Source organism: Phascolarctos cinereus, unplaced genomic scaffold (assembly GCF_003287225.1).
Source record: "Phascolarctos cinereus isolate Bilbo 61053 unplaced genomic scaffold, phaCin_HiC Scaffold_726;HRSCAF=1367, whole genome shotgun sequence".
NCBI lineage: Eukaryota > Metazoa > Chordata > Mammalia > Diprotodontia > Phascolarctidae > Phascolarctos > Phascolarctos cinereus.
The window spans coordinates 291,847,085-291,871,363 of NW_027556098.1; the positions used below are offsets into that span (position 1 = coordinate 291,847,085).

General features: G+C 34.5%; 1 protein-coding gene across 1 annotated transcript in view; it reads right to left on the bottom strand.

Moving 5' to 3' along the window:
• The window catches only part of PGR (progesterone receptor), a 90,259-nt gene that overhangs the window by 2,458 nt on the left and 63,522 nt on the right, over positions 1-24,279 (bottom strand). Inside the window, 3 exon segments of the mRNA XM_020996182.2 lie at positions 4,809-4,939; positions 6,584-6,728; positions 19,329-19,634. Of these exon segments, the coding sequence (XP_020851841.1) occupies positions 4,809-4,939; positions 6,584-6,728; positions 19,329-19,634 (582 nt within the window).

The window sequence follows — 24,279 nt, forward strand, 5'->3', positions numbered from 1 at the left end:
AGTGAAAGTACAACTAAATTGTTATCTTATCTCTTTGTCACAAATCTATTATAGAGATTCCACTCTACTATTCAATTGCTGCCTCCAATCAAAACTTCAAAACCTAACGGTATCAAGCTAGGGTACTGATTACTTCAGTACCTCAAATGACCCTTGACTTCCCTGGTGTGTGCACTCCCTTACAATTCTAATTAATAGAGATTGAAATCTTCTTTATGACTAATACACTGTACTTATAAGCTTCCAAGGCCATTAAAAATTCACCACCTGGGGGGGCAGGGCCAAGATGGCAGAGTAAAAGCAGTGACTTGCTTGAGCTCTCCCCCAAACCCCTCCAAATACCCATAAAAAATGACTCTAAACAAATTCTAAAGCAGCATAAACCACAAAAAGACAGAGTGAAACAATTTTCCAGCCCAAGACAACATAGATGGTTGATCGGAAAGCTAGGAAGGGCAGGGAGAGGAACACAATTAGGCCTGTGTGTGTAGGCCTCAGTGAACCTGGAGTAGGCCTAAGAGGATTGGATCACAGGCAGCTGTAGCAGTTTCCAGACTTCTCAACCTATGAACACCAAAGAAAACTTAGAAGGTCAGTAGGAAAAGGCTGTGTCTGTGGTTAGAGAGGAGTGCCCTTCTAGCCCCCACAGTCCCAGACAGAGGCTCCTTCCAATGCTTCAGGCTCACAGACTAAGGGGGAATCCAGTGGCTAATGAGAGGGGGATTTCAGGGATCTCTTTGCTGGTGCAGGACTCTCTTGCATTGTCCATGCTTGGATCTGGGTCACAGTTCTGGTTGGCGGTCCTGGGGCAAGGAAGAGTGCTGGCGTGGTGGAGCTTGTAGTGGTGGTAAAGATAAAATCCTCCTCAGTTTCAAGGCAGAAAAGAGTGCTTGTGGTCACTCATAGACCAGAGCACAGGCCAGCACAGGCCAGCACTCGCCCTTGATTGTAGCACCTTGGAAGAACTGAAAATTTACAGGTCCCTAGAAGTATCTCTGAAAAACAGCCACACAAAAGCCCTGAAGCTTGGGACAGTACATTCTACACACTGGAAGTAGACCCTTCCATTAATAAAGAGTTTATAACTCAAGTAATTGGCTGAAATCATGAGCAAGCAGCACAAAAAGAGTCAGACGACAGAATCTTACTTTGGTGACAAAGTAGATCAAAACATACAAGAGAAGAAGACAACAAAGTCAAAGCTCCTATATCCAAAGCCCCAAGAAAAATATGAATTGGGCCAAAGAAGAGCTCAAAAAGGATTTTGAGAAGCAAGTAAGAAAAGTAAAGGAAAAACTGAGAGTGATGCAAGAAAATCATGAAAAACAAGTCAACAGCTTGCTAAAGGAGACCCAAAAAAATACTGAAGAAAATATCACCTTAAAAAATAGCCTAACTCAAATGGCAAAAGAGGTCCAAAAAGCCAATAAGGAGAAGAATGCCTTAAAAAGCAAAATTGGCCACATGGAAAAGTCCAAAAGCTTACTGAAGAAAATACTTTCTTAAAAATTAGAATGAATTAATTGGAAGCTAGTAAACCAAATTCAAAAGAATGAAAAATTAGAAAACAAAGTGAAATATCTCATTGGAAAAACAACTGACCTGGAAAATAGATCCAGGAGAAATAATTTAAAAATTATTGGGCTATCTGAAAGCCATGATCAAAAAAAGAGCCTAGACATCATCTTTCAAGAAATTATCAAGGAAAACTGCCCTGATATTTTAGAACCAGAGGGCAAAATAGAAATTGAAAGAATCCACCAATCACCTCCTGAAAGAGATCCCCAAAGGAAAACTCCTAGGAATATTGTAGCCAAATTCCAGAGTTCCCAAGTCAAGGAGAAAATATTGCAAGCAGCCAGAAAGAAACAATTCAAGCATTGTGGAAACACAGTCAGGATAACACAAGATTTAGCAGCTTCTACATCAACGGACCATAGCGCTTGGAATAGAATATTCCAGAGGGCAAAGGGGATAGGATTACAGCCAAGAGTCACCAACCTAGCAAACCTGCATAATCCTTCAGGGGAAAAAATGGTCATTCAGTGAAATAGAGGACTTTCAAGCATTCTTGCTGAAAAGACCAGAGCTAAACAGAAAATTTGACTTTCAGATACAAGACTCAAGAGAAACATGAAGAAGTAAACAGGAAAGAGAAATCATAAAAGAATTGTTAAGGTTGAACTGTTTACATTCTGCATGGAAAGATGATGTTTGTAATTCATGAGTTCTTTGTCAGTATTAGAGTAGTTAGAGGGAAAAAATTATATGTATGTGTCTAGATAGATAGATAGATAGATAGATAGATAGATAGATAGATAGATAGAGGGCACAGGGTGATTTGAAAATGAAGGGGTCATATCTGGAGGATAAAATTAAGGGGTGAGAGAGGATTATATGGAGAGAAGGAGAAAAGGAGAGGTAAAACGGGGTGAATTATCTCACATAAAACAGACAACAAAAGGCTTTTACAGTACAGGGGAAACAGGGGAAGGTGAGAGGGAATGAGTGAATCTTATTCTCATTGGATTTGGCTTAAGGAGAGAATAACATACACAGTCAATTTGGTATGGAAATCTATCTTGCCCTACAGGAAAATGGGGGGAAGGGAACAAGAGAGCAGGGGATGATAGAGGGAGGCAGATTGAGGAAAGGGTAATCAGAAGAAAACACTTCTAAGGAGGAACAGGGTCAAAAGAGAGAATAGAATAAATGGGGGGGCAGGATAGGATGAAGGGAAATATACTTAGTTTTTTATAACATGATTACTATGGAAGTATTTTGTGTGACTACACATGTATAACCTGTATTGAGTTGCTTGCCTGGGGAGGGAGGAAGGGAGAAAATTTGGAACCCAAAGTTTTAAAAATAAAAGTTAAAAAAAAAGTTTTCATATGCAACTAGGAAATAAGATATACAGGAAATGGGGTATAGAAATCTCTTCTGCCCTACAGGAGAATTGAAGGGGAAGGGGATAAGAGAAGGGGGTTGAGAGATAGAAGGGAGGGCAGATTAGGAGAAGGGATATTCAGAATGCATGCTATCTTGGGGTGGGGGAGGGACGAGATGGGGAGAAAATTTGGAACTCAAAATCTTGTGGAAGTGAATGATGGAAACTGAAAATAAATTAATTAATTTTAAAAATAGAAATGTTGGGAGGGTGTGGTATGTGAAATAAAGGGGAGTGTATTTGATCCATAAAATGGCTGTACCAGTTTAAAAAAAATTCACCACCTGGTAGCCAACTGTCTTTTTTTTTTTTTAGTAAAGCCATCGGGGGTTAAGTAACTTACCCAGGGTCACACAGCTAGTAAGTATTAAGTGTCTGAGGCTGGATTTGAACTCAGTTCCTCTTTATTCCAGAGCCAGTGCTCTATCCACTGTGCCACCTAGCTGCCCCCAGCCAACTGTCTTTTAATCAATGTCTGTAAAGTTAATTCTGATTCCATAATATCTTTCATGTCTAGCTCCTCTTTCTTATTTCTACTTCACCAAAGTTTAGGCCTTTATCTCTTTCAATTCAATTAATTCAGTTCAACTGACCAGCCATCCCTGATGCTCTGTACTGTGCTATCATACTCCAGCTGCCTCCTAACTCCACTTTTGCTAGACCTTCTCCAATTGATGACTTTGTCTCAGAACTTCCATTTTTGGGAAAGGTTCCCAGACCAGCCATCCTCCATTCTATGATCTTAGCCACCAAGTTCCCCACATGGTTTCTTTCTTTCTTTCAACTCTCATTCTATGTGTTGCCTTCTCCCATTAGAATGTAAGATTCTTGAGGGTATTTGTTTGCATTTGTATCCTCAGCACATGGCATAGTGCCTACTACATAGTCAACACTTAATAAATGCTTGTCATTGTGTGCTAACTACAAGGTGTTTTGCCATATGTTGTGTCTATAAAGAATAAAATGAAAGTTCTTTTATTTAAGAAGCTTACATTTGTTGGGGGCAAATATAAATAAAGAAATAAATATATGTTAAAAACAAGGTGATTTTTAGGAGTGAAAGAATACTGTTAGGGGATCATGAAAGTCTTGTGTGAAAACATAAGAGCTAAGGGACAGGAGAATGAATGTCAAGCACAGGAAAAAACAATTATGCCAATTTGAGGAGTACAGTGCATGAAGAGAAGTATTGTGAATTGAATAATGAATTGACCTCTGGGTCTGTCTGTCTCCTATTTGGACCTGTTCCAGAAAAATAACTCATAACTTTTCCTTCAGTTTCCTCATTAGAATGCAGTCCAGTATTTTATCTAGACATGTTTGGAAGTTTTGCTTTGTTTTTTTCATGTGGGGTAGGGTTGGGGGGTGGATAGAGTGGTGGGGAGCTTGCTGTGCTGCTTCTTGCCACTCTTTCATCTTGGCTCTGCCTACTCATGCATTTTCACAGACTATTCTCCATGACCTGAACTCTCTCTTGTGAAATCTCAAATTCCTTCAGAGCTTAACTCAAATGCCACTTCTTGCATTGCCACTTCCTCACTATGAGTGAATTTCCCCTGCAGCCCCCTCCCAACAACACCAATTACCTAGTATTTGTCGAAGTGCTGCTTCTTTTCAATATTCTAGAAGTTCCTTTAAGATAGATACTTTCACTTTTTGTTTGTTTCTCTAGTGCCTTGAACAATGTGTGGTCTAAATTTAATGTGTGTTCAACTGAATTAAAAATTTTAAGGTAACACTGATATTACTGGGTGTTTTTCTCTTTTAGAGATACTATAAATGATCTTTATGGATCAAATCATCCTTACATTGTTTTAAAATTTAATAATGCACCCTAAGAGAAGAGTTAATCACTTACTTGTATTGAGAAGCAATAACACTTTCATACAGAGGAATTCTTCTTGGGTAACTTGAAGCTTGACAAATTCCTGTGGGATCTGCCACATGGTAAGGCATAAGGAATAGAATGATGATTCTTTCATTCGCTGTCTTGCACCACCACAAAAAAAAAAATAAAAATAAATAAATAAACAACAACAAAAACAATACAGCATCTCAGATAAGCAAAAGTTATAATATTATCAGAGAATGTGATACCATTAAACAACTTTACCCATTTTTGCATACAAGATCCTTTCATTTACAAATAAATTGAATATTTGGAATTTTAGTCCAACAAAAATGTGTTTCATAAAGTAAGGAAATAATGTTTTTTATATTACCTAAAGCTTTGATGATAAAGGATTTTCAGACTGGGATAAATCTTACTAGAAAGTTAGAAATATAAGTGCAGAAGAACAGTTTTTGCAAAGGTATTCAGTCAAACAGGAAAAATTAGGAAAGGCATTAGTTACATATTCTATTGAATAATAATTTTAATTGTACAGACCAAAAGATGAAGGGAGCAAAATTCCAAGAATTCTAAATGAAGAAGCAAATGATGCTCAGGAACAGGAAATATTCATACAGTTTGGGGATATAATAAGGAGAGTAGAATTCCTAGAGTCAGGAAATTGATAAATTACTATATAGAGTGATTTTCAAGATGGGACCTATGTTCCCAGTTACAATGGTCACATAAATCAAATATATCAATGTGATACAATTAACTTGATGGAAAATATTCATTTTACAAAAATGAGTCTCATAAACATCATTGTTAGGGTAACTGCATAATGGTGAGAGGGCACAGAAAATTACATTGGCACAGGTTAATAAGTTTAAAATAATTTATAAGATCAAATTAAAATTATGAAATTTATGGTATTTTAGTTTAGATTTTTAACATTCCTTTTGATACCTAAGTAGTATAGTGCTTGACATGTAGTCAGGAAGACCTGAGTTTGAATCCTGCTTTGGATACTTCCTAGCTACATAATCTTAGGCAAAGTTAATTAACTTCTCTCACAGTCATTTTCCTCATCTGTAAAATGGGCACAATAATAGCACCTACCTCATAGTGTTGTGAAGTCAAATAAAATTATAGAAAACACTTTGCAAAACTTAAAGCTTACATAAATATTAATGATTATTATTTTGAAAGGTCACTATTAAGACAAATGAAATAAGCAGGATTAAATTAGCAATTATAATTTATTTTAATAATTAAAATAATTTCATGACATGATTTTTCTTCATGATAGATAAAAGAAGCATTACAGAAATTTATATATCACTAAATTAGTTTATTCTCTTTCTTATTTTTTTGTAGCCTAATTTTTCCAGTAAAAAAGGGTATATTTCTTTTCATGTTGAACTATATTTTAACTTTTTAAAAGACAAAGTACTTCTGTGTTTTCTCTTTTATTAACTTCAAATAATAATACTATGCAACTAGACTTATGTCTTTAATATTTCAAATTATATTTAAAATATTTTAATTGATGAAATTACTTAAAACTCAGACATACTGGATGATAAGGAGAAATCTCAGTCATCATAATATAAATAAAATGACATAATGTTTTCAAATCATCTTCTTGAAAAGCATTCTTTTGTTGTTGTTGTTGTTGTTGTTGATGCTGACCCTATCAGCAAATCTTCATTATTCAGCAGGTTTTACTTGGAAGAATTATTCAGTAAAATGAAACTAATCATTTCAAAAGTTCTTAATAGGCAATCTGCTATACTTACTCATTAAGTATCAGATCAGGTGCAAAATATAGCATTTGACCACTGACATGTTTATATGATCTCCACCCCAGTCCAAACACCATTAAACTCATCCAAGAATATTGGATGAGAGTTATCTGATCATCAATATGTAAGTTACGGAATCCTAGAAATCAAATGCAAAATTAAAATAGGCCAAAAAGAATTTCATTAGGTAAGAAGAATTAAAAATCACTTTGAGTTCTTATCAAGTTATATGAGTTGTATAATAGTAAAACATTATCAATACTGATTTCACAAGCTATGATGTTATAGTACCAAATACCAATTGCTAATAAACTCAATTGAAAAAATAAATACAGAAACGACGGAAGTAATTTTAAGTTGGTCATTGAAATTTTACATTTCTGTAAGTTACTTGACATACTTTCTGAAACTACTATCTATACAGCTACTTTATTCAAACTCAAGGTTCAAATCTATTTATAAGTGATCTGTTCCAAGTATTGTTCAAAAATTTGAGAAAAACAAAAACCTTGCCACTAACAAACCCCCCAACTACTATTGGTCAATAGAGTGAAGAATTCCATTTTTTGATGATGTTTGAAATCTCAAGTCGGGGAGTGACCTTTGGGAAAGAGCTATTGGTTCCTGCTCATAAATTTAAAGTATCTCCCGTTTCTAGAAGAGTCGGGAATACAAGAAGAAAGGAGTCTTTGATCTTTTTCTACATGTCTTTTCATAGATACAGTATGGAAGGGAAGAAGTTGGGATGTAAAGAAAAAAATTCAAAAGGGTAAGAGGTGTTCCTCAGAACAAGGGGAAAAAAACAGTGTTTCATAGCAGTGGCAACTTCTCTGACTCCCTTTCTTTACACTCCATTCAAACCCAATTAAGTGCACTTATTCTGTGTTCATATATGGCATATGTTATTGTTCAGTTGTTCTGCTTTTCAAGCCGGCTGTCCCCAGAGTCCAAAACACATAGCTAGCAAATGTCAAGACCAGGACTCAGAGTCACATCTTCTAATTTCCAGTCCAGGGCCTTATATTTGCTGTTCAGTCATGTCCAACTCTTACTGACTCCATTGCTTGACAAAGATACTGGAGTGGTTTACCATTTCCTTCTCCAGTTCATTTGACAGGTGAAGAAACTGAGGTAAACAGGGTGAAGTGAATTGCCCAGGGTCACATAGCTAAAAGGTGTCTGAGGCCAGATTTGAATTCAGGAAGATAAGTCTTCCTGACTCCAGGCCTGGAACCCTCCACTGCACCACCTAGCTGCCCCTCATATGTTATATACCACTTCCATTTATATGTAAACAATCAGTACTGAGATTTTCCCTGTAAGCATTTCTTACTTTACATGACATATACATCTTTAAGAAGTATGTAAAATGAAATTTTATAACATTAGAGGGAAGGTGATGCTTAAAAATTTTTAAGTATTTTGTAAATGAATAGGCACCATTTAATTTGTTTTTAATTTTCTGGATTGGATCTTCACAAAACTAAGGCCTAGGGAGATTAAGTGACTTGTCCAATATTGCACAGTGAGCAAGAAACTGGGTCAGGACTTAAATTCAGGGCCTCTGACTTCACAACCAGTGCCATTTCTACTTTACCATACTATATCTCTTATTGGTTGTTTTTATGTTATATCACATGGAAACTACCAGAATTATATGAAATGAGATTTGAATAACAAAACTATTAAAGATTATATGTCTATTGATAACTCCAGGTAAGAAGTAATTACTTTCAATAATGTCTCTAGTTATTGTTAGCAATTTTAATATAGCCTAAGAATGCTTCCTTTGGGAAATAATTTCATAATTTTCAAATATCTTACCTAGTATTTAATATATATTTTTTGTTTTCTTGCATTGAGTTGCCTTATTTGCTCTTTTTTAATGGTAATCAGTATAATTTAAAAATCCTTCAGTTACTATATCACTTAATGTACATATTCTACCTTTTATTGATTTTAAAATTTTTGTGCATTTTTTTTGGAAACCAGATCTAAAGTAAAAATAACTTTATTACATAAGAGCAAAGCTAAAATTTGTTGAAGTACCTGAAATTTCAAATACTGACAAATTATCAGCATTATCTTATCTGCATAATTTGCATTGAATAATTACTACTACAATTGCTTTCCCTTTACAGTGATTAACAGTGATAAATTGGGTACTGCAAAATTGACTTCAACATTTCAAATACAGTGATATATATTTTTTTCCCTTAACTATAATATCATATATTATCATATGCCTACACAAAGAAGGTAACACTGAGATCAAATTCTCCTTGAAGATAATAATCAAGTAAACAGTACACTTGGAATTATGGTCAAAATGAAAAAAAGACTTCATGTACAGAGGTGATTGATGACTACTAATTGTTTAACCACAGGTAGAAAAAAATTCCTTTTCCTTATAAATAATTTGACCTGTTAATTTCTGATAGGAGTAGAAATTAAAAGGTGTCTAATCTCAAAGGTTATAGAGAAATCTTTAAAAAGTACAGTTCTGGAGATGACTTGTGACCTGATAGGTTTCCCTCATCTTATTTCTGTCTTTTAGTCACAAGAATGTAAAATGTCATGATGCCATCAAAAGACCAACTTTGTGAAGAAATATAGTGTTTGTTAACTTTGGGGACAATAGTGGTGGTGGTGGTTGGATTGTAGTACTCTTTGCACCATGAACACTTTGGCTATAGATTAGGGATCATATGGTATATATGGAAAAATATAGACTAAAAAATATTTAACAGTGGCCTAAATGCTGTTTAGCCAGGGGATTATCAATTTACTAGTGGGACATTTCTGGAAAACCAGAAACACTGGATGAAGTCCAGAATTATAGGTTAAGTTCTGGACATGAATAGAGTATCTTGATATATTGAATACCTGACCAATTATTGAAAAGTGGTGGGGAATCTCATATGAAGTTCAATTGTTACCAAGTAAAGCAAGAGCTAAGCTCCAATACAGAATTAATAGATTTTAAAGTAATAATAACGATAATGATAATCATAGTAATCGTAGTGATAACAGTAGATGTTATTGTTATAAAAATTTTGCTCTTGCTACTGTCATAAATGAATAAAAGCAATAGCAAAACAAGTGAAATAAGCACAAAAAAGAATCAAAGTGTACATTCCATCATCAAAACATGTTGGAAAAATGTTTAAGTCCATCAGGGATGGGGAGATGACATTCAGTAATCTGAGGCCATAACAAAAACTTATTTTCTTTGATCGTGGTTTTGGGAAAAATATTTCTTCAAGTGGTAAACAAAAACATATATTAAGCTCCCACTTATATTTCAAGTAGGTTTCTCTGTCATTTCTATCAGCTTCTTTTGAATACTTCAAACATTTTTAGAAGAATTTTAAGGAACTTTGATCAGAGACTTAAGGGCCTTTTTCTATAGTGATTTTGAATTTTTTTTTTAAAGAAAAACTCTATTACAGAAGCATTGGAATGCATATCTTAGATTACATTTTTGTTAAATTTTAACTCCAGAAAATGAAGGGAAGCATAGGGAAAAGATGGAATTCAGTATAGTTTACCTAAGTGATAACGAAGAAGAGTGGTATGGACAATCAATATGCATAATTTTAGAAAGGTGAAGACAGTGAAGAAAATAGATATAGAACTAAGGAATTAGTGGAGAAATGAGTGGTTCTATAATTCTATTCTTCATGTTACATGAATGTATTTGACCATTCCAAATTTAAAAAGACCATAAAAATAAAGAATACTCAATAATCAGTGGCAATTACTTGTAATTTTTGATAAAATTATATGAAACATACATTTTGTAGGAAAACATGTCTGATTTAATGAAATACATTGGAAAATTATAAACAGGAATAAAACCACCTGCTAATAGAATGTTCTCATCTTATTATGGAATTGTATTTCAAAAGTTCATTAGTAGGTTGGTTGGAACTGAGGACATATTTTGACAGAAACAATGTTATATATAAACGATGAATAGGCATTCCTAAGACAGCTCACAAATATCTATTTAACCCATGTTTAACCCACAAAATAGCTCAAAGAACATGTACATTTATAATGAAAAACAGAAGACAATGAACGAAAAACAGAAGACAATGAACATAAAACAAAACAGAAAAGCAATAAAATCGAGTAAGAAATGTTTTTTTTTTATCTTTGTGCTTAAGGAGAAGCAGGTTTAATTAAAGGAATACAAATTAGTTCTAGAATGGGTGTTCTGGAGTCTGTGGATAGATTTCAGGGGGTCCATGAACTTTTGATGGGAAAAAATTACATCTTTATTTTCACTAAACTCTAAATGAAATTTAGCATTGAATTATTTAAGAAAGAGTCCATACACTTCCCCAAACTGAAAAAAGGGCTCAAAGACACAAAAAGATTAAGAATTCCTATTCTAGAAGGTTGAAGAGATAGATATTTCATTGCTCAAAACTCATTAAATTCCAGCCCAAAGATTTTCTTTGACTCACCTCCTCATTTCTCTCTTGCTAATGTCTGTCCAGGTTAATTTCAGTTTCAAGGCATGAACCTTGAACCAAATACTGTAATTGTTTTCCCCTTTCTCTCTTACCTGAATCATAAAAGCTACAAGAATACCACAAATGGCCTAATTGTGACAAGTAGAAGGAAACTCATTAAGTTGAGAAATCAGATCTAACTAAGAAATATGCTCCTAGGTTATGGAAGCTAATTTCAGTGGTTATGTCTTGTTTCATTGCAAAACTGTTGCCTTTGCCTTTTCTTTGATGTGGTTGTGTCACTGGCGTGACTCATGCCTATCAACTATGCTTGGGTTAAGTAACTGGATCACAGAAGGAATGAAGAGAAGGAAGGCATAAGGAGATAAAATAATTTTTCCCAGGGTAACTAGCAAGCCTCAGAAGAGGAATGAGATAAGGTGAAATGGAGAGACATGGGCATGGAGAGATGTGATAATAAAGTTTGGTGTGTTATGATTGAATTACCAGACCCCAAAAGTCACTTTCTAATGTCCTGATGTCATTTACTTGTACCATTGTTCAAGTAAAATATAATAGAGAGATATAAAATCCTACACTTGTGTTTAAAAATAAATGAACTTCTCAAGAATAAGATGTGGCTAGATCACATGAAAAGTATCTGTGACCTTCAGTGGATCGTGATTTTGATAAATCAAAAGTGCAATATAATAGTCCTAAAAATTATGCTAACTTGGCAGCATTAAAAGAATCAAAGTGTTCCAAATACATGTTTCAAAAAGACAAGCCTTAATTTCAAAAGGAAACTTGGGATCATTTAAATATTGTATAATTTTTGTGCATAAAATACCATAATCCAAACTACTTTCTTTCTCTCATTCAATTCAGGGTCCAAGTTTTAAAACTTCTATCTGTCCAAGATGTATTTTATGTAAAAATACTACAGGTTGTCCAACCAATTATATATTATTCTGGATCATAAGATTCTTCATTCACATTGTTTTTCCTCTGTGGATGGTTAGGTCAAGCTTTTTCAAGTGATTATGGATCTCTTCATAGGTATTGCAATTTTCTAGGACTTGATACAATAATTAAAATGCATTTGCATGCTAGAGAATTTGCAGAACTTCACGTTATATAGGGAACAACTCTTTCATTTGGACTCCGTTAAATATTCTTAATTTCTGAAGCAAAAAATCTGTCCATTCTTATAAGCTTAGCTCAAATGTTGCCTACTCCAAGAAACTTTAACTTCCCCCATGTTGTGTAGAGATAAAAGCTCTGATCTTAGAGTCAGTCATAAGACTGGATTCAAATCTTGTCTTTGATACTAGATGTGAAACTCAAGACTATTTTTCTTAACATCTCTGAGTTGAGCCTCAGTTTATTTGTAAAGTTGGGATTATATACTTGCACATGAGTCATCAACGGAGCTGTTGTGAGGACACCATTTATAAACTTCCATGTGTTAACATAAGTATAAATTATTATTGTTGTTGTTGTTAGCCCTGAAAAAATGGTTGTACTCAAGACAGAAAATTTTCATCTTGACACCTACAGCACCTGGTTTGTAAAAAGGGATTTAAAAGAATACTAGAGCTTAAGCCATTTCCCTGCAGTTTTACAAATGCTTTGAGTACTACTGGTCTGAAAGGCATTATGGCACAGTGGATAGTGCGGATGGAGTGAATAATAATTTGCCTTTCTGACTTAGAGTCAGAAAGACCTAGGTTAAAATCCTGCCTCAGACACTTGCTAGCTGTATGTCCCTGGACATTCATAATCTCTTTGAGCTTCATGAATACAATGTGAATTATATAGCACTTATTGTAAAGGGCTACTTTGAGGAATTAAAAAAAAAGCCTTTCAAACCTTAAATCTCTATGTCAGTTGTTGCTGATTTCAAAATTCCAGGATTTTAGAGCTGGAAGTAATTGTGAAGATTATTTAGTTCAAGCTCCTTATTTTACAGATGATAAAACTAGTGTCTAAATTCAATCTGAAGATCTCTAATTCCAAATCCAGTGCTCTATCCACTGGGACACACTGCCTACACATCCATGATGATTATGATGATTATAATTATAACTCATGTTAGGAGGCATTAGCCTCCTAAAAAATCTTATCTCTGCTGTCTCCTTTTCCAATTCATTCTTCACACCATTTCTAGATGGCTTTGTTATGCAGAGATCTGGTCACATTGCTAACCTACTCAAAACCCTTCAGTGACTCCCTATCGACTTCTGAGTACAATTCAAACTCTTTTGCCTTTGCCTGGTATTCAATGCTCTCTACAACAATCACTTTCAAAGTGGCAAGTTCAGGCCTGTTATGTAGAAAAATTACATAACAATTAGAATTATCCAAAATCGGAATGAGAGAAGTTAATGGGTTCTCTCTCACTGGAGGTCTTCAAATAAAAGCTGAAGTCTGACCACTTGTTGGGTAGGTTGTTAGAGGGCATTCTTATTCAAGAATAAATCTACTAGATAGTTGCTGAGGTCTCTTCTAACTCAGAATTTGTGAAATTTGATGTTACCCTACTGATAGAGACCTCCCCAGCTGTTCTTCTAAATAGCCTGCATTTATAATCCTAAGTGTTCTCTTTTCCCATGTGGAAACTACTAGCAGCTCAGAACAAGCCAATCATATAACATCTGCGAGTGCTATGGGCTTGGTCATCACAGCTTCAAAAATGAAATCACTCAGCAAGTATCAGCATTGGTAGTCAAGACCCACAACCTCTCCAGCCATCTCTCTGGGTAGGGGCCATTTGTCCTTGCCTGGTCCTAGAACCCATTCTCCATATATCCAACATGGACTTGGCTCTGTAAATGTGTATTTACCTCATAAACTCTCAACAAATATTAGCTCTAAGATTCTGTACTTAAACACCTTTTTTTCCACAAACATAATGCTCTAATATTCAATACCCAAACTTCATGCACTCAATAAGTATTCCATGTTCTCTTCTCAATTTTTTTCCTTTCAACCCACTGCCCTCCAGTTCTGTGTCACTCATTAAGTGTTTAACACTCTATCACAAACACATCCAGATATCATGCTCTTTAAATAGCCCAAGGGGGATAATTAGTAATTGTAGATACATGCAGTAACACTATTTCTTTCCTGAATAGCTATTTGCCTTCTCCCAATATTGGACTACTCAATGTCTCTTGAGGGCATTGCTCACTTTCCTGGCTCTGTGCTTTTCTCACATAAATTCCAGTCTGGGATACACCTTTCCCTCCTCTACTAATTGAATTCCTATCTGTCCTTTAAAGCCCAGATTAAATACTTCATTAGTATGCTTTCCTAGAATCCTCTCCATCTCCCAGCTTCACAAGTAGATAATGACACTTTCTTCCTTAGAGTTAACATTGTACTCTGGGCCTCTCTGATGTGTTTCTCACATATTATTTTGTACCATAATTGTTTATGTACATGTCATATGCCCCTACCACCCCATAAACATAATAAGGACTGAAATTATGTTTTATCCTAATTTTCTATCTCTTAGAATGTACAAACACATAGTAGTTTTATGTTTGGTGAAGTGAATTGATGAACTGATACAAAATTGTTCCAATGCCTGCAGAAACCCTTCAATATGAAAATGACCAACTAGAGATGATAAGAACTGAGATAATAACAGAAAATAAGTGGATTTCCCCCCATCCCCATTTTGATTCAACTTCAGATAATCACAAGAGAAAAAAGCCCTCAATAATCGGCAGAAAATCCACCAGTTTGAGTTATTTCACATATGACTTAACTTTCTTATTATCACAGTAGTATTGAAGGACAATAACCTGGCAAATCCTTGTAACTCATCTCATTGACCTACAAAAACAAAAATGCTTTAAAGAATAGATAAAGACAATTTTCAGCTTAAATAGCTCACCAGATATGGCAAGAAATCAAACAGTATTTTCCAAAGTCCATCCAGCTGTTAGGTTGAACATTCTCAATTTCCCCTAGTGTACTCACTCAGTAAATAAGCTTGGGAATGTGATACATTTTTGTGTGCTTACGTCTTTTTAATACTTGTCTGTGTGTATCACCTCAATGCATGCTGGGGATATGGAACTGGACTTGACTTACATGGCTGAAAATCTTTAAGAATGACCACAAGAACTGACACAGTTTGAATGTGACATAACTTCCTTTACCTTTTTTTGTTTGTTTGTTTGTGAGGGCAATTGAAGTTAAGTGACTTGTCCAGAGTCACACAGCTAGTGCATAACTTCCTTTAAATGGCATACTGAACATGCTGCCTGTACTTCAGGTTGCTTATTAAAAGGGTCAGGCTGTCAGAAATTGTAATCCACACATAATTATTGTAATAATGTCAGGTGAGGCTATTGTACTGTTCTACTGCTGGGTGTTTCTCAAGACTAGGCCTATCTGTGACAACTTGAAGGTAGTAAATGCTGTCAGTAAAACTGTAAAAATGTATTTCCATGCTATTTTTGGACCTTTCCTTTCTAACCTATTGCAGTTGATCAACTAATTCAATAGGGCTTTGAAACTGACTGGAACAATGAAAATTGCATACATTCTTAACTTCTTTTTTGTGAAAGTCATCTTTGAGTTCTGTGCTAAGAAGATTCTCTTCAATAGTTTTCCTCTGCATGTTAAGGTAATGTGGTATAATGAAAGTATGTTGGACTTAATCTTGTGAACCCTTAGTACAAACCACAACACTCATACTTACAAGCTATATGATCTTGGATTACTTACTTTACCTTCAGTTTCCTCAACAGCAAAATGCTGATAATAATACCTGTAAGTACCTACCCCATGAGGCTGTTGTAAGGAACAAATGAGATAATGGACATAAAAACTTTGCAAGCCTTAACATATGATCTAAAAAGCTATTATATGACGTATTTCCTCTACCCCACCAAACACACACAAACACACATGCACACACACACGCACACAGACACTCACCAAACAACCTTTAGGAATAGTCAAGCTGATCATCCTAAATCATTCAGCTATTTTATTATTCTATAGACTTTGTATACCCAAAGGTAGTCCAAAAAAGGGACAAGAGATAAAAAAAATCAAACAGTATGTTAATAGCACATATAATTCTTCAATTCTATAATTATTCAGTTCCAAAATAATAAGAGTCCCTAATATTTTTCTTCATTTCTTGTGCAACAGGAAAATCTATATCATGTTTGTACTATATGGTAATTGTAGTATTTCTACTGGGTTTTAAAGAATTAGTATAACTTTGCACATAGCATTAAAAATGCTATGAATCATTGTCATCTGGTATGGTCATGCCAAGGCTTTCTTCAATTATTGTGAGCAAACAAGAGTTGATTATATGGCTATCTAAATATATATGTGCAGGTTTCCAATAACTAAACATTATTTTCATCTGATAACTTTTTGGTGTTTTACGTGACCTCTTTTCAGAGTCTTAGTAACCTGGTATACAAAACTTTCTAGTAACTTTTCTAGGAACAGTATCAGTCTCAACTGGGAAGTCAAATTATATTTTAAAACAAAGTTACTTTCACCCTGAAAGATATTGTAACATACTGACATGCAATATCTGGGAAAATTTTGGTTGCTCCCATTTTCTTACAAAGAAACTTAGTATTATAATACAACAATATAGTACCATAATGCAACACATAACACAGTCTTTCAAAGCAAAATTGTGAAAAGAATTTTTAAAAACAGGTGAAAATATTTTCATTAAAATTTTAATGAGGTTACAACATAGAACTCTGCACTTCCATGTCTCCTTTTTATTTCTACTTCTTTCTAAACAGAATTTTTAAACTACAAGCTATAGCATGTGCTGATCAATTTAGTCTTACTATTTAAACAATACGTAGGAGTGGGGATGAATACTTTTTAGTTAATAGCATAAGGTTCTAGTCATGCCAAACATTTGTTTTCTCTCATATCATAATTCAACTTCTAAATAAAACTGGTTGGAAATTAATCATGAGACAAAATTTACATGTAATATCTTTCTCAGTTCTAGAGGTTACATTAGTTTTGGTGGACTATATACGTAGATAACTCTGATCTAAATTTAAAAACACATATTTTAGATTTTTGCTTAAGTTGAAACTCACATAAATTATTTTTACTAAGGTTGACTTAAAAATTAAGGTTTTTGTTTATTTTTTAAAAACTAAATATTGAAACAAAAGATATGAAACATGTCAGCAAAACCTCTAACAATAAAAAAGATGAGGAAAACAAAAATATAGGCACCTGTTTATAAATAATAGAAAATGATTTTTTCACTCAAATTACACTACCATTGTGGTAATCATATTTTTTGCTAAATTCACATAACTTAATACATCATTGAAAAGTAAGGCCTTTAGAGGTTAATTAATTTGACCAAGGTCTGATGCTAGTTAGTGACAGAGTAAGCATTAGAATCTAGGACTTTTGATTTCCATTGCTTTTTTTTTTCTAACTAACCACAGCTGCCTTTGTCATAAATGGGTTCAAAAACATTCCACAAATATTTAAGGTATTTGTTGTTTGTACTTTTCAAGTGGGAAAACTGAAGAACAAATATATTCTTTCATGCCAAGTTCCTATAAATAAGAGTGTAACTAGTGGGAATTTAGGAATTTTCGCTTTGGACACCCTGTAAACAGGCAGACAATATTTCACCTTTACTAGAATATTAGATTTCATTCATCTTTGCTTCCTGAGTATGTTCAAATCCCTGTTTTATAAATGAGAAGAAAATACATAAAGGGTTTTTTTTTAAAAAGGACTTGATATAACTAGATGCAAATTTTCTTTATGCCTGATATTCTCTTGAAGTTTTATTTATAATTCATCTAATCCAGTGTTTTACAAATTAATGTGCCCTTGGAAAACCTTAGGCCTTGAAATACATTGGTAGACTTCATAAATTCTGATCCAGGGAATTTGGGGGTATGGAATTTTCCTGGGATAAAGGGGCCAGAAAAATATGTGAGAAAATAAGGAAAATCAAAGTTATTTTTACATTTATATATGCAAATTTATATATGCAAATATTTTTACAGATACATAATTTTATTTTTGTTAAATGTGTAGAGAACATATCACCAGCTTGGAAACTTTGTAACAATACCCTTATCCATATTGTATAGAAAAGTAAGGTTCTAAGTAACATTATTTGGTGATTGCTGGTCTAGTGGTCTATATTTGTTGAGGGAGGACAAAACTTGAGAATTACATTGCTAGGTTGAGAGAAATGTAAAAAAAAATATTCAGATTTGTTGGGGCTAAAATGTTTTAATGGTTTTAATTATGAATAAGGCACAGGAGAAGCAGGATTGCCTAAAGGTTTATAAAGATTCTGTTGCTGTGTGAGTATATTTGGAGGGAAAAGGGAAGTAAGAAATTTTTTTTCTCTTTTCTATGCATGAGTATAAGGGCAGTATAACTGCATTAGGTTTTCTTTATGTCATGCAGTCCAAAATAAAACAGGAGAAATAATCCAGGAGAAAACTACCTGTTCTGTTGCTGCTGCTGCCATGATTCTCTCAGCAACTATGTTCCTTTGGGACTCTGTTGGGGGATTAAGTACAAACTTTTAGGTAAAGCACTTATATTCTTGTTATGATGATGATTTAACCTGGTTCACGGTACAGACAGTTGATTGACTATTCTGTTCTCTCTCTAGGCACAGATCTGGCTGAAACTATGGTTGTTAAGAGACTCATCTTAGAGAGTTTTAAAAACTGCTTTATTTTAGGAAATAATTTTTTATTGATTTCTATTTCTTTATTGGTTTTTACAAGCCTCTAGCACATTGCGAAAACTGTTAATTTGTTTTGTAAGCAAATATTTAAAATCATTTTCAACTACTTTTACCTAGTTAGTTTAAACTCATGATGAACTGGAATCTTTTTTAGAGTTGAATATATTCGCATTGATCTTTTCCGTCCCTGAATTGCTATTACAATTAAATGTAGAACCATGAAGTCTAGCTCTTGATGGTAAGCTACCTGCTACTACTCTCTACTTGTTTGATGTGTATAATTCTTGACCATCCTACAGGATAGTAAGCAACTAATAGACAAGAATGGTCTTTTCTCATTCTTTTACATTGTGATCCCCAGTACAGTACTAGGTGCACAGTAGACAGTCAATAAATACTTGTTTGTTGATTGATTAAAATCTATCATCTCTTTTCTGATTATGAAGTTTATTGCATCAACAATCTATTATCATAACAGACACAGTAAATATTAGATTATTTTTCACCATACATAAATTATTTTTACCTGGCAGTGATTTAGACCACTTGACTACAGAAAGGAGTTGCCTCTCAGCTAGCTGGTTTAGGCTGTTCAGCAAAGAACTGGACGTTTCAGGTTTTGTGTTGTCATATCCTGCATAGATAACATCTGGCTCAATGCTCAGTAAGAGGTTGATCAGTGGGGGAATCAACTGAACTTCTTGATTTGGTGAAAAGGTGATTCTTTGTGTTAGAGCTTGGCTCTCATTTGGAAGGCCCCCTGGCTGTGGGAGAGCAACAGCATCTAATGCTCTCATAACTCTGACTTTATTGAACTTTTTAAATTTTCGACCTAAAAAGAAACACACACATAAGTTTAAAAGTGTAATTAGCTGAATCCGTACAAAATACAACATATCAAGAAATATCCAAGTATAAAAATGGCATGTTACGTGGTAATTTTTTGAGTTCATTGAAGTAGAGGATCAGAGATTCAAGGTAAAATATCACCTGTTTGATTTTTTCACCATAATAATTCAATGATATTTTTCTTCCCGTTTACTACTTTCTCCTCTTTTCCCTCCCAAACAGCATTTGGCTAAACTGAATACAGAAATCAAGATATAATTTGACCAGGGCAAGTATGAGGGGAACCATCATTTACACAATGCCTTTGAATGTAACCTAAGATTACATCACCATTTTTGGCCATCCTCTCACATGTTAATACAAAATCCAAGGATCTTTTTCAGAATAATTGTTTATTTTGCCATATTTTTCCAATGCTCTATTTGTAAGGATGACTGTTTTGAGCCTAACCACAGGACTTTACATTTAACACTTAAATTTAATCTTATTAGTTTGGGCCCAGTAATTTAGCAGGATTAGATCAATCTATACTCCTGAAATAAAGGCAGCTTCCTCTCAAAGTTGATTATGTGCTAAAGAGGCATTTACATATATGCTAGAATATGCAGTTTCAACATATCCTGATGTATGACATAACTTCAACCCAATTCAATAAACAAAAATTAAGGACCTACTGTGAAGGTACTATGTTAGGCATGAGTTCAGAAAAATTAAAAACTTTTAAAATTTAATATACCATCAAAAGTGATAGTGTTTCATCATGGAATGGGAATGACTTAGCCTGTTCCAAGACTAGACCAGGGGAGCATAAGCTTGTCAGGTTTGATTAAACTGAACATATTTTAAGTGTGGTCCCAGAAATACACTAAAGCCTAGTTCAGTGTGGAGAGACTCATTACTAGCAAGCTGGCTGTTAGGTGATAAATTCTTTGGCCATAAGTACTTGTAAAGAAGACAAAAATACAAAATAGCTAATTTCTGTGACAGCCCTATTTCTGTAGTGATGGTAGCTGAGGAACAAAAGGAAGAAAAGTCAGATTATCTAAAAATATTAATTTAACTATTAGTATTTTAAATGTGAAATCTTTTCTCAGTGATCAACAGAGATCAACTCAGTGATTTCCAGTATACTACTGGAGAACTGGGCCATAGATTTATTTACGTTTTTGCTATACATGGAACTAGAAGAGAGGAAATAAGCATTAGAAGAGTTAATTGCCTCATGTGCTCAAGTACAACAAGAACTATCATTTTATAGTACTTTTAGTCATCTCTCCTTGTAGATCTTTTCATGATGAACATTGGCAAGGAGATCATCAGGTATAGTGCCTGCTTATATTATACCTTCTATAGGGAATAAAGAAATAGAGAAATTATTCAAAGAAATTGACAATAGCCTACATATTATGTCAACAAATACCTTGATACCTGGTGACGCTGATGCAAAGGTAAGTAAATGGAATTATAGCAAGCAATATTTCAGAAAATTGGTTTGGGATTAAGAAATAATAGAGACAACAAACTTGTAGATTATTTAAAAACCTGAACTTGATTCAGGAAGACAGTTAGAAGGCTCACTAGACATGGTAAGTACCAAACAGCATCATAAAAATGAAACTAATTTTATCTTAAAGAAACAGAATTAGCTATATGTAGGCAGAAATCAACTGCTTAAAGCCAAAACCAACGCAGAATTAGAAGAAAGGATAAATATTATAAGATGTAATACTTAAAGCATATTGCCTACTGTAATAGAATATTTTTTTTTCTGGAAGAGATAAAAAAATTAGATAAAACAGAGTTAGTGTCTTTAAAGAGCTTATAGCCTAGTAGGAGGCTAAGACATCAAAATAGAGAATTCTACATAATGACAAATATACAAATTAGTGGTCTCCAAAGTGAGGAATGTGCCTTATTGGGGAGGGCTAAGGCCTAACCCCATGGATTGTATGATCAACTAATCAGAGATTGAGAATATAGGTAGAATTCTAAACTTCCCAAAATAGCCAGTTATATAATGGAATATTATTATGCTGTAAGTAACAGGCAGTTTCAGGGGAAACTGAAAAGACCTGTATGAACTCATATAAAGCTAAAGTGGAAGAAAAGAGAAAACAATTTACTCAATAACAACATTATAAAGAAAAATAACTTCGAAAGATTTTGGAATTCTGATAAATGCAACTGTAAACCATGAGTTCAGAAGAATGAATATGAAACATGCCATACACCTTCTGATAGAGAGATGATGAAAGAGACAAATTTTTGGACATGGCAATGTGGGAATTTATTATTATGAACTATGAAACTATGTACTGAAGATTTAATTTTTTATTTTCTTGCTCAGTGAGAGGGGGAGATTAATTTTAAAACAGTATATTTATGTTATGACATGCCACATTATATTTCAATATAACTTAAGGTGATATAGCTCTGAATTAAAACTGGCATTAAATTACATTGCCAAATAGGAATGATGAGAATACATTGTATCATCTTGCTACTAAAAAAAGTATTTAAATTCACTGCAGTAAAGGGTAGGGCCATTACTGATATTATTGTTATTGGGAATGAATGAGGAGTATTTATTTTAAAAAAATGTGTTAAGTGTACAAGATTTAAAGTGGACACCATTTGAATTTTAAACCATTGCATTGTTAGGATATTTGCTGTGTAATAAATAAAACCTAGAGTCAGCCAGCTGCCTGTTTTTGTACAACTCAAAAGCTAAAAATTGTTTTTATATTTTTAAATATAGTTTTATTGGAACATAGCCATGCTCATTCTTTTAGATGTTCTTCAGTAACGTTTTATGTGGTACTCTCATCACTTAGCACTGCTGTGGATTAGTGCTATAAATCACAGTGATGATTATATGTATTTTTTAAATTTAGTTATTTTTAGTTCTGATTCTTATATGCTCAGATTTCTACAATCTAGCCAATAGCTCACAGATGTTCAGCTTCCTTGAGAGTCTGTATGGTGGATCTCAATAAACCTTGCTTTTGGCTGAAAGAAGGCTTGGGTGGAATTCTTTTGGGCAGGACCTGCGAGTCGTGATTTTGGGATTCCAGCACACCTAAACCTCTAGACCTCATTATATGGTTCCCTGCACTGGGAAAAAACTGCCTTATACCAAGCTATTCACCAGGTGAGATTGTAAGACTACAGCCTATTCATCTACATTTGGTAGTAAACAGTGGGTTTGGGAGACAGTCAGTGTCTCCCCATTGTTCCCTGGATGCAGCCTGTGCTCAGTTCCAGTCAACCTCCTCTTTGGGACTCCCTCAAAGCCCCTTGCCAGCAGGAAGAAGTTTCAGAAGTGAGAGGATGGGATCTAGACCCCAAAAAGGAAAAACTCTGGACTTCCCCATGTGGCCAAATCTCTGGCGTTAGCCTGAGGCTATAATCCCATCAACTAGCCTTTCATTGTGGCTACACCCAACCTCCCAATTCTCTGTTCCATTGTCTTAACTCTATATGGCCCCTGGCCATTTCCCATGCTTAATCCTAACTAGGCTCCATTCTTCTTTGGCCACATGGTCCAGGCCCCTGGAGTTCTATTACCTCATAGACTACTTGGCCACTCCTAGATCCCTCCCATAGTCTTTCTCTACATAAGGTCCATCTTGTCTCCATTAAGATGCTCTGATTCTTATGATCTAGCTACTGTTCAGATTTTTACAATCTAGCCAACAGCTCACAGATGCTCAGACTCCTTAAGAGTCTGGCTGGTATGGCAGATTTTATAGACCTTGTTTTTGGCTGAAAAAATTTTATTTATTTTTAGTTTTCAACATTCACTTCCATAAGATTTTGAGTTCCAGATTTTCTCCCCATCTCTTTCTTCCCGCCATCCCAAGACATTGTGCGATTTGATATAGGCTGTACATATACATTCATATAGAACCTATTTTCACATTAGTCATGTTGTAAAGAAGAATTAGAACCAATAGGAGCAACCATGAGAAAGAAGAAACAAAAAGAAAAAAAAGAAAAAAGAGAGAGCAAATAATATGCTTTGATCTGCATTCAGACTCCATAGTTCTTTTTCTGGTTGTGGGGACATCGTGAGTCTTTTGGAATTGTCCTGGATCCTTGCGTTGCTAAGAAGAGATCAGTCTATCAAAGTTAGTTATCACACCTTGTGGCTGTTACTGTGTAAAATGTTCTCCTGGTTCTGCTCCCTTTGCTCAGCATCAGTTCATTCAAGTCTTTCCAGGTTTTTTGAAGTCTGCCTGCTCATCACTTCTTTTTTTTAAATTAATCTTTTAGTTTTGGTTTTCAACATTCACTTCCACAAGATTTTGAGTTTCAAATTCTCTCCCTATCTTTCCCCTCCCCCTCCAACCCCAGATGACATGCATTCTGAATACCCTTTCCCCCCAATCTGCCCTCCCTTCTATCTGCCTGCCTTCACTTATCCCCTCTCCCTTCTATTTTCCTGTAGGACAGGATAGATTTCTATACCCCATTGCCTGTATATCTTATTTACCAGTTGCATGCAAAAACAATTTTTAACATTCATTTCTAGAACCTTGAGTTCCAAATTCTCTTCCTTCCTCCCTCCCCACCCACCCCCACCAAGAAGGCAAGCAATTTGATACAGGCTAGACATGTACATGCAA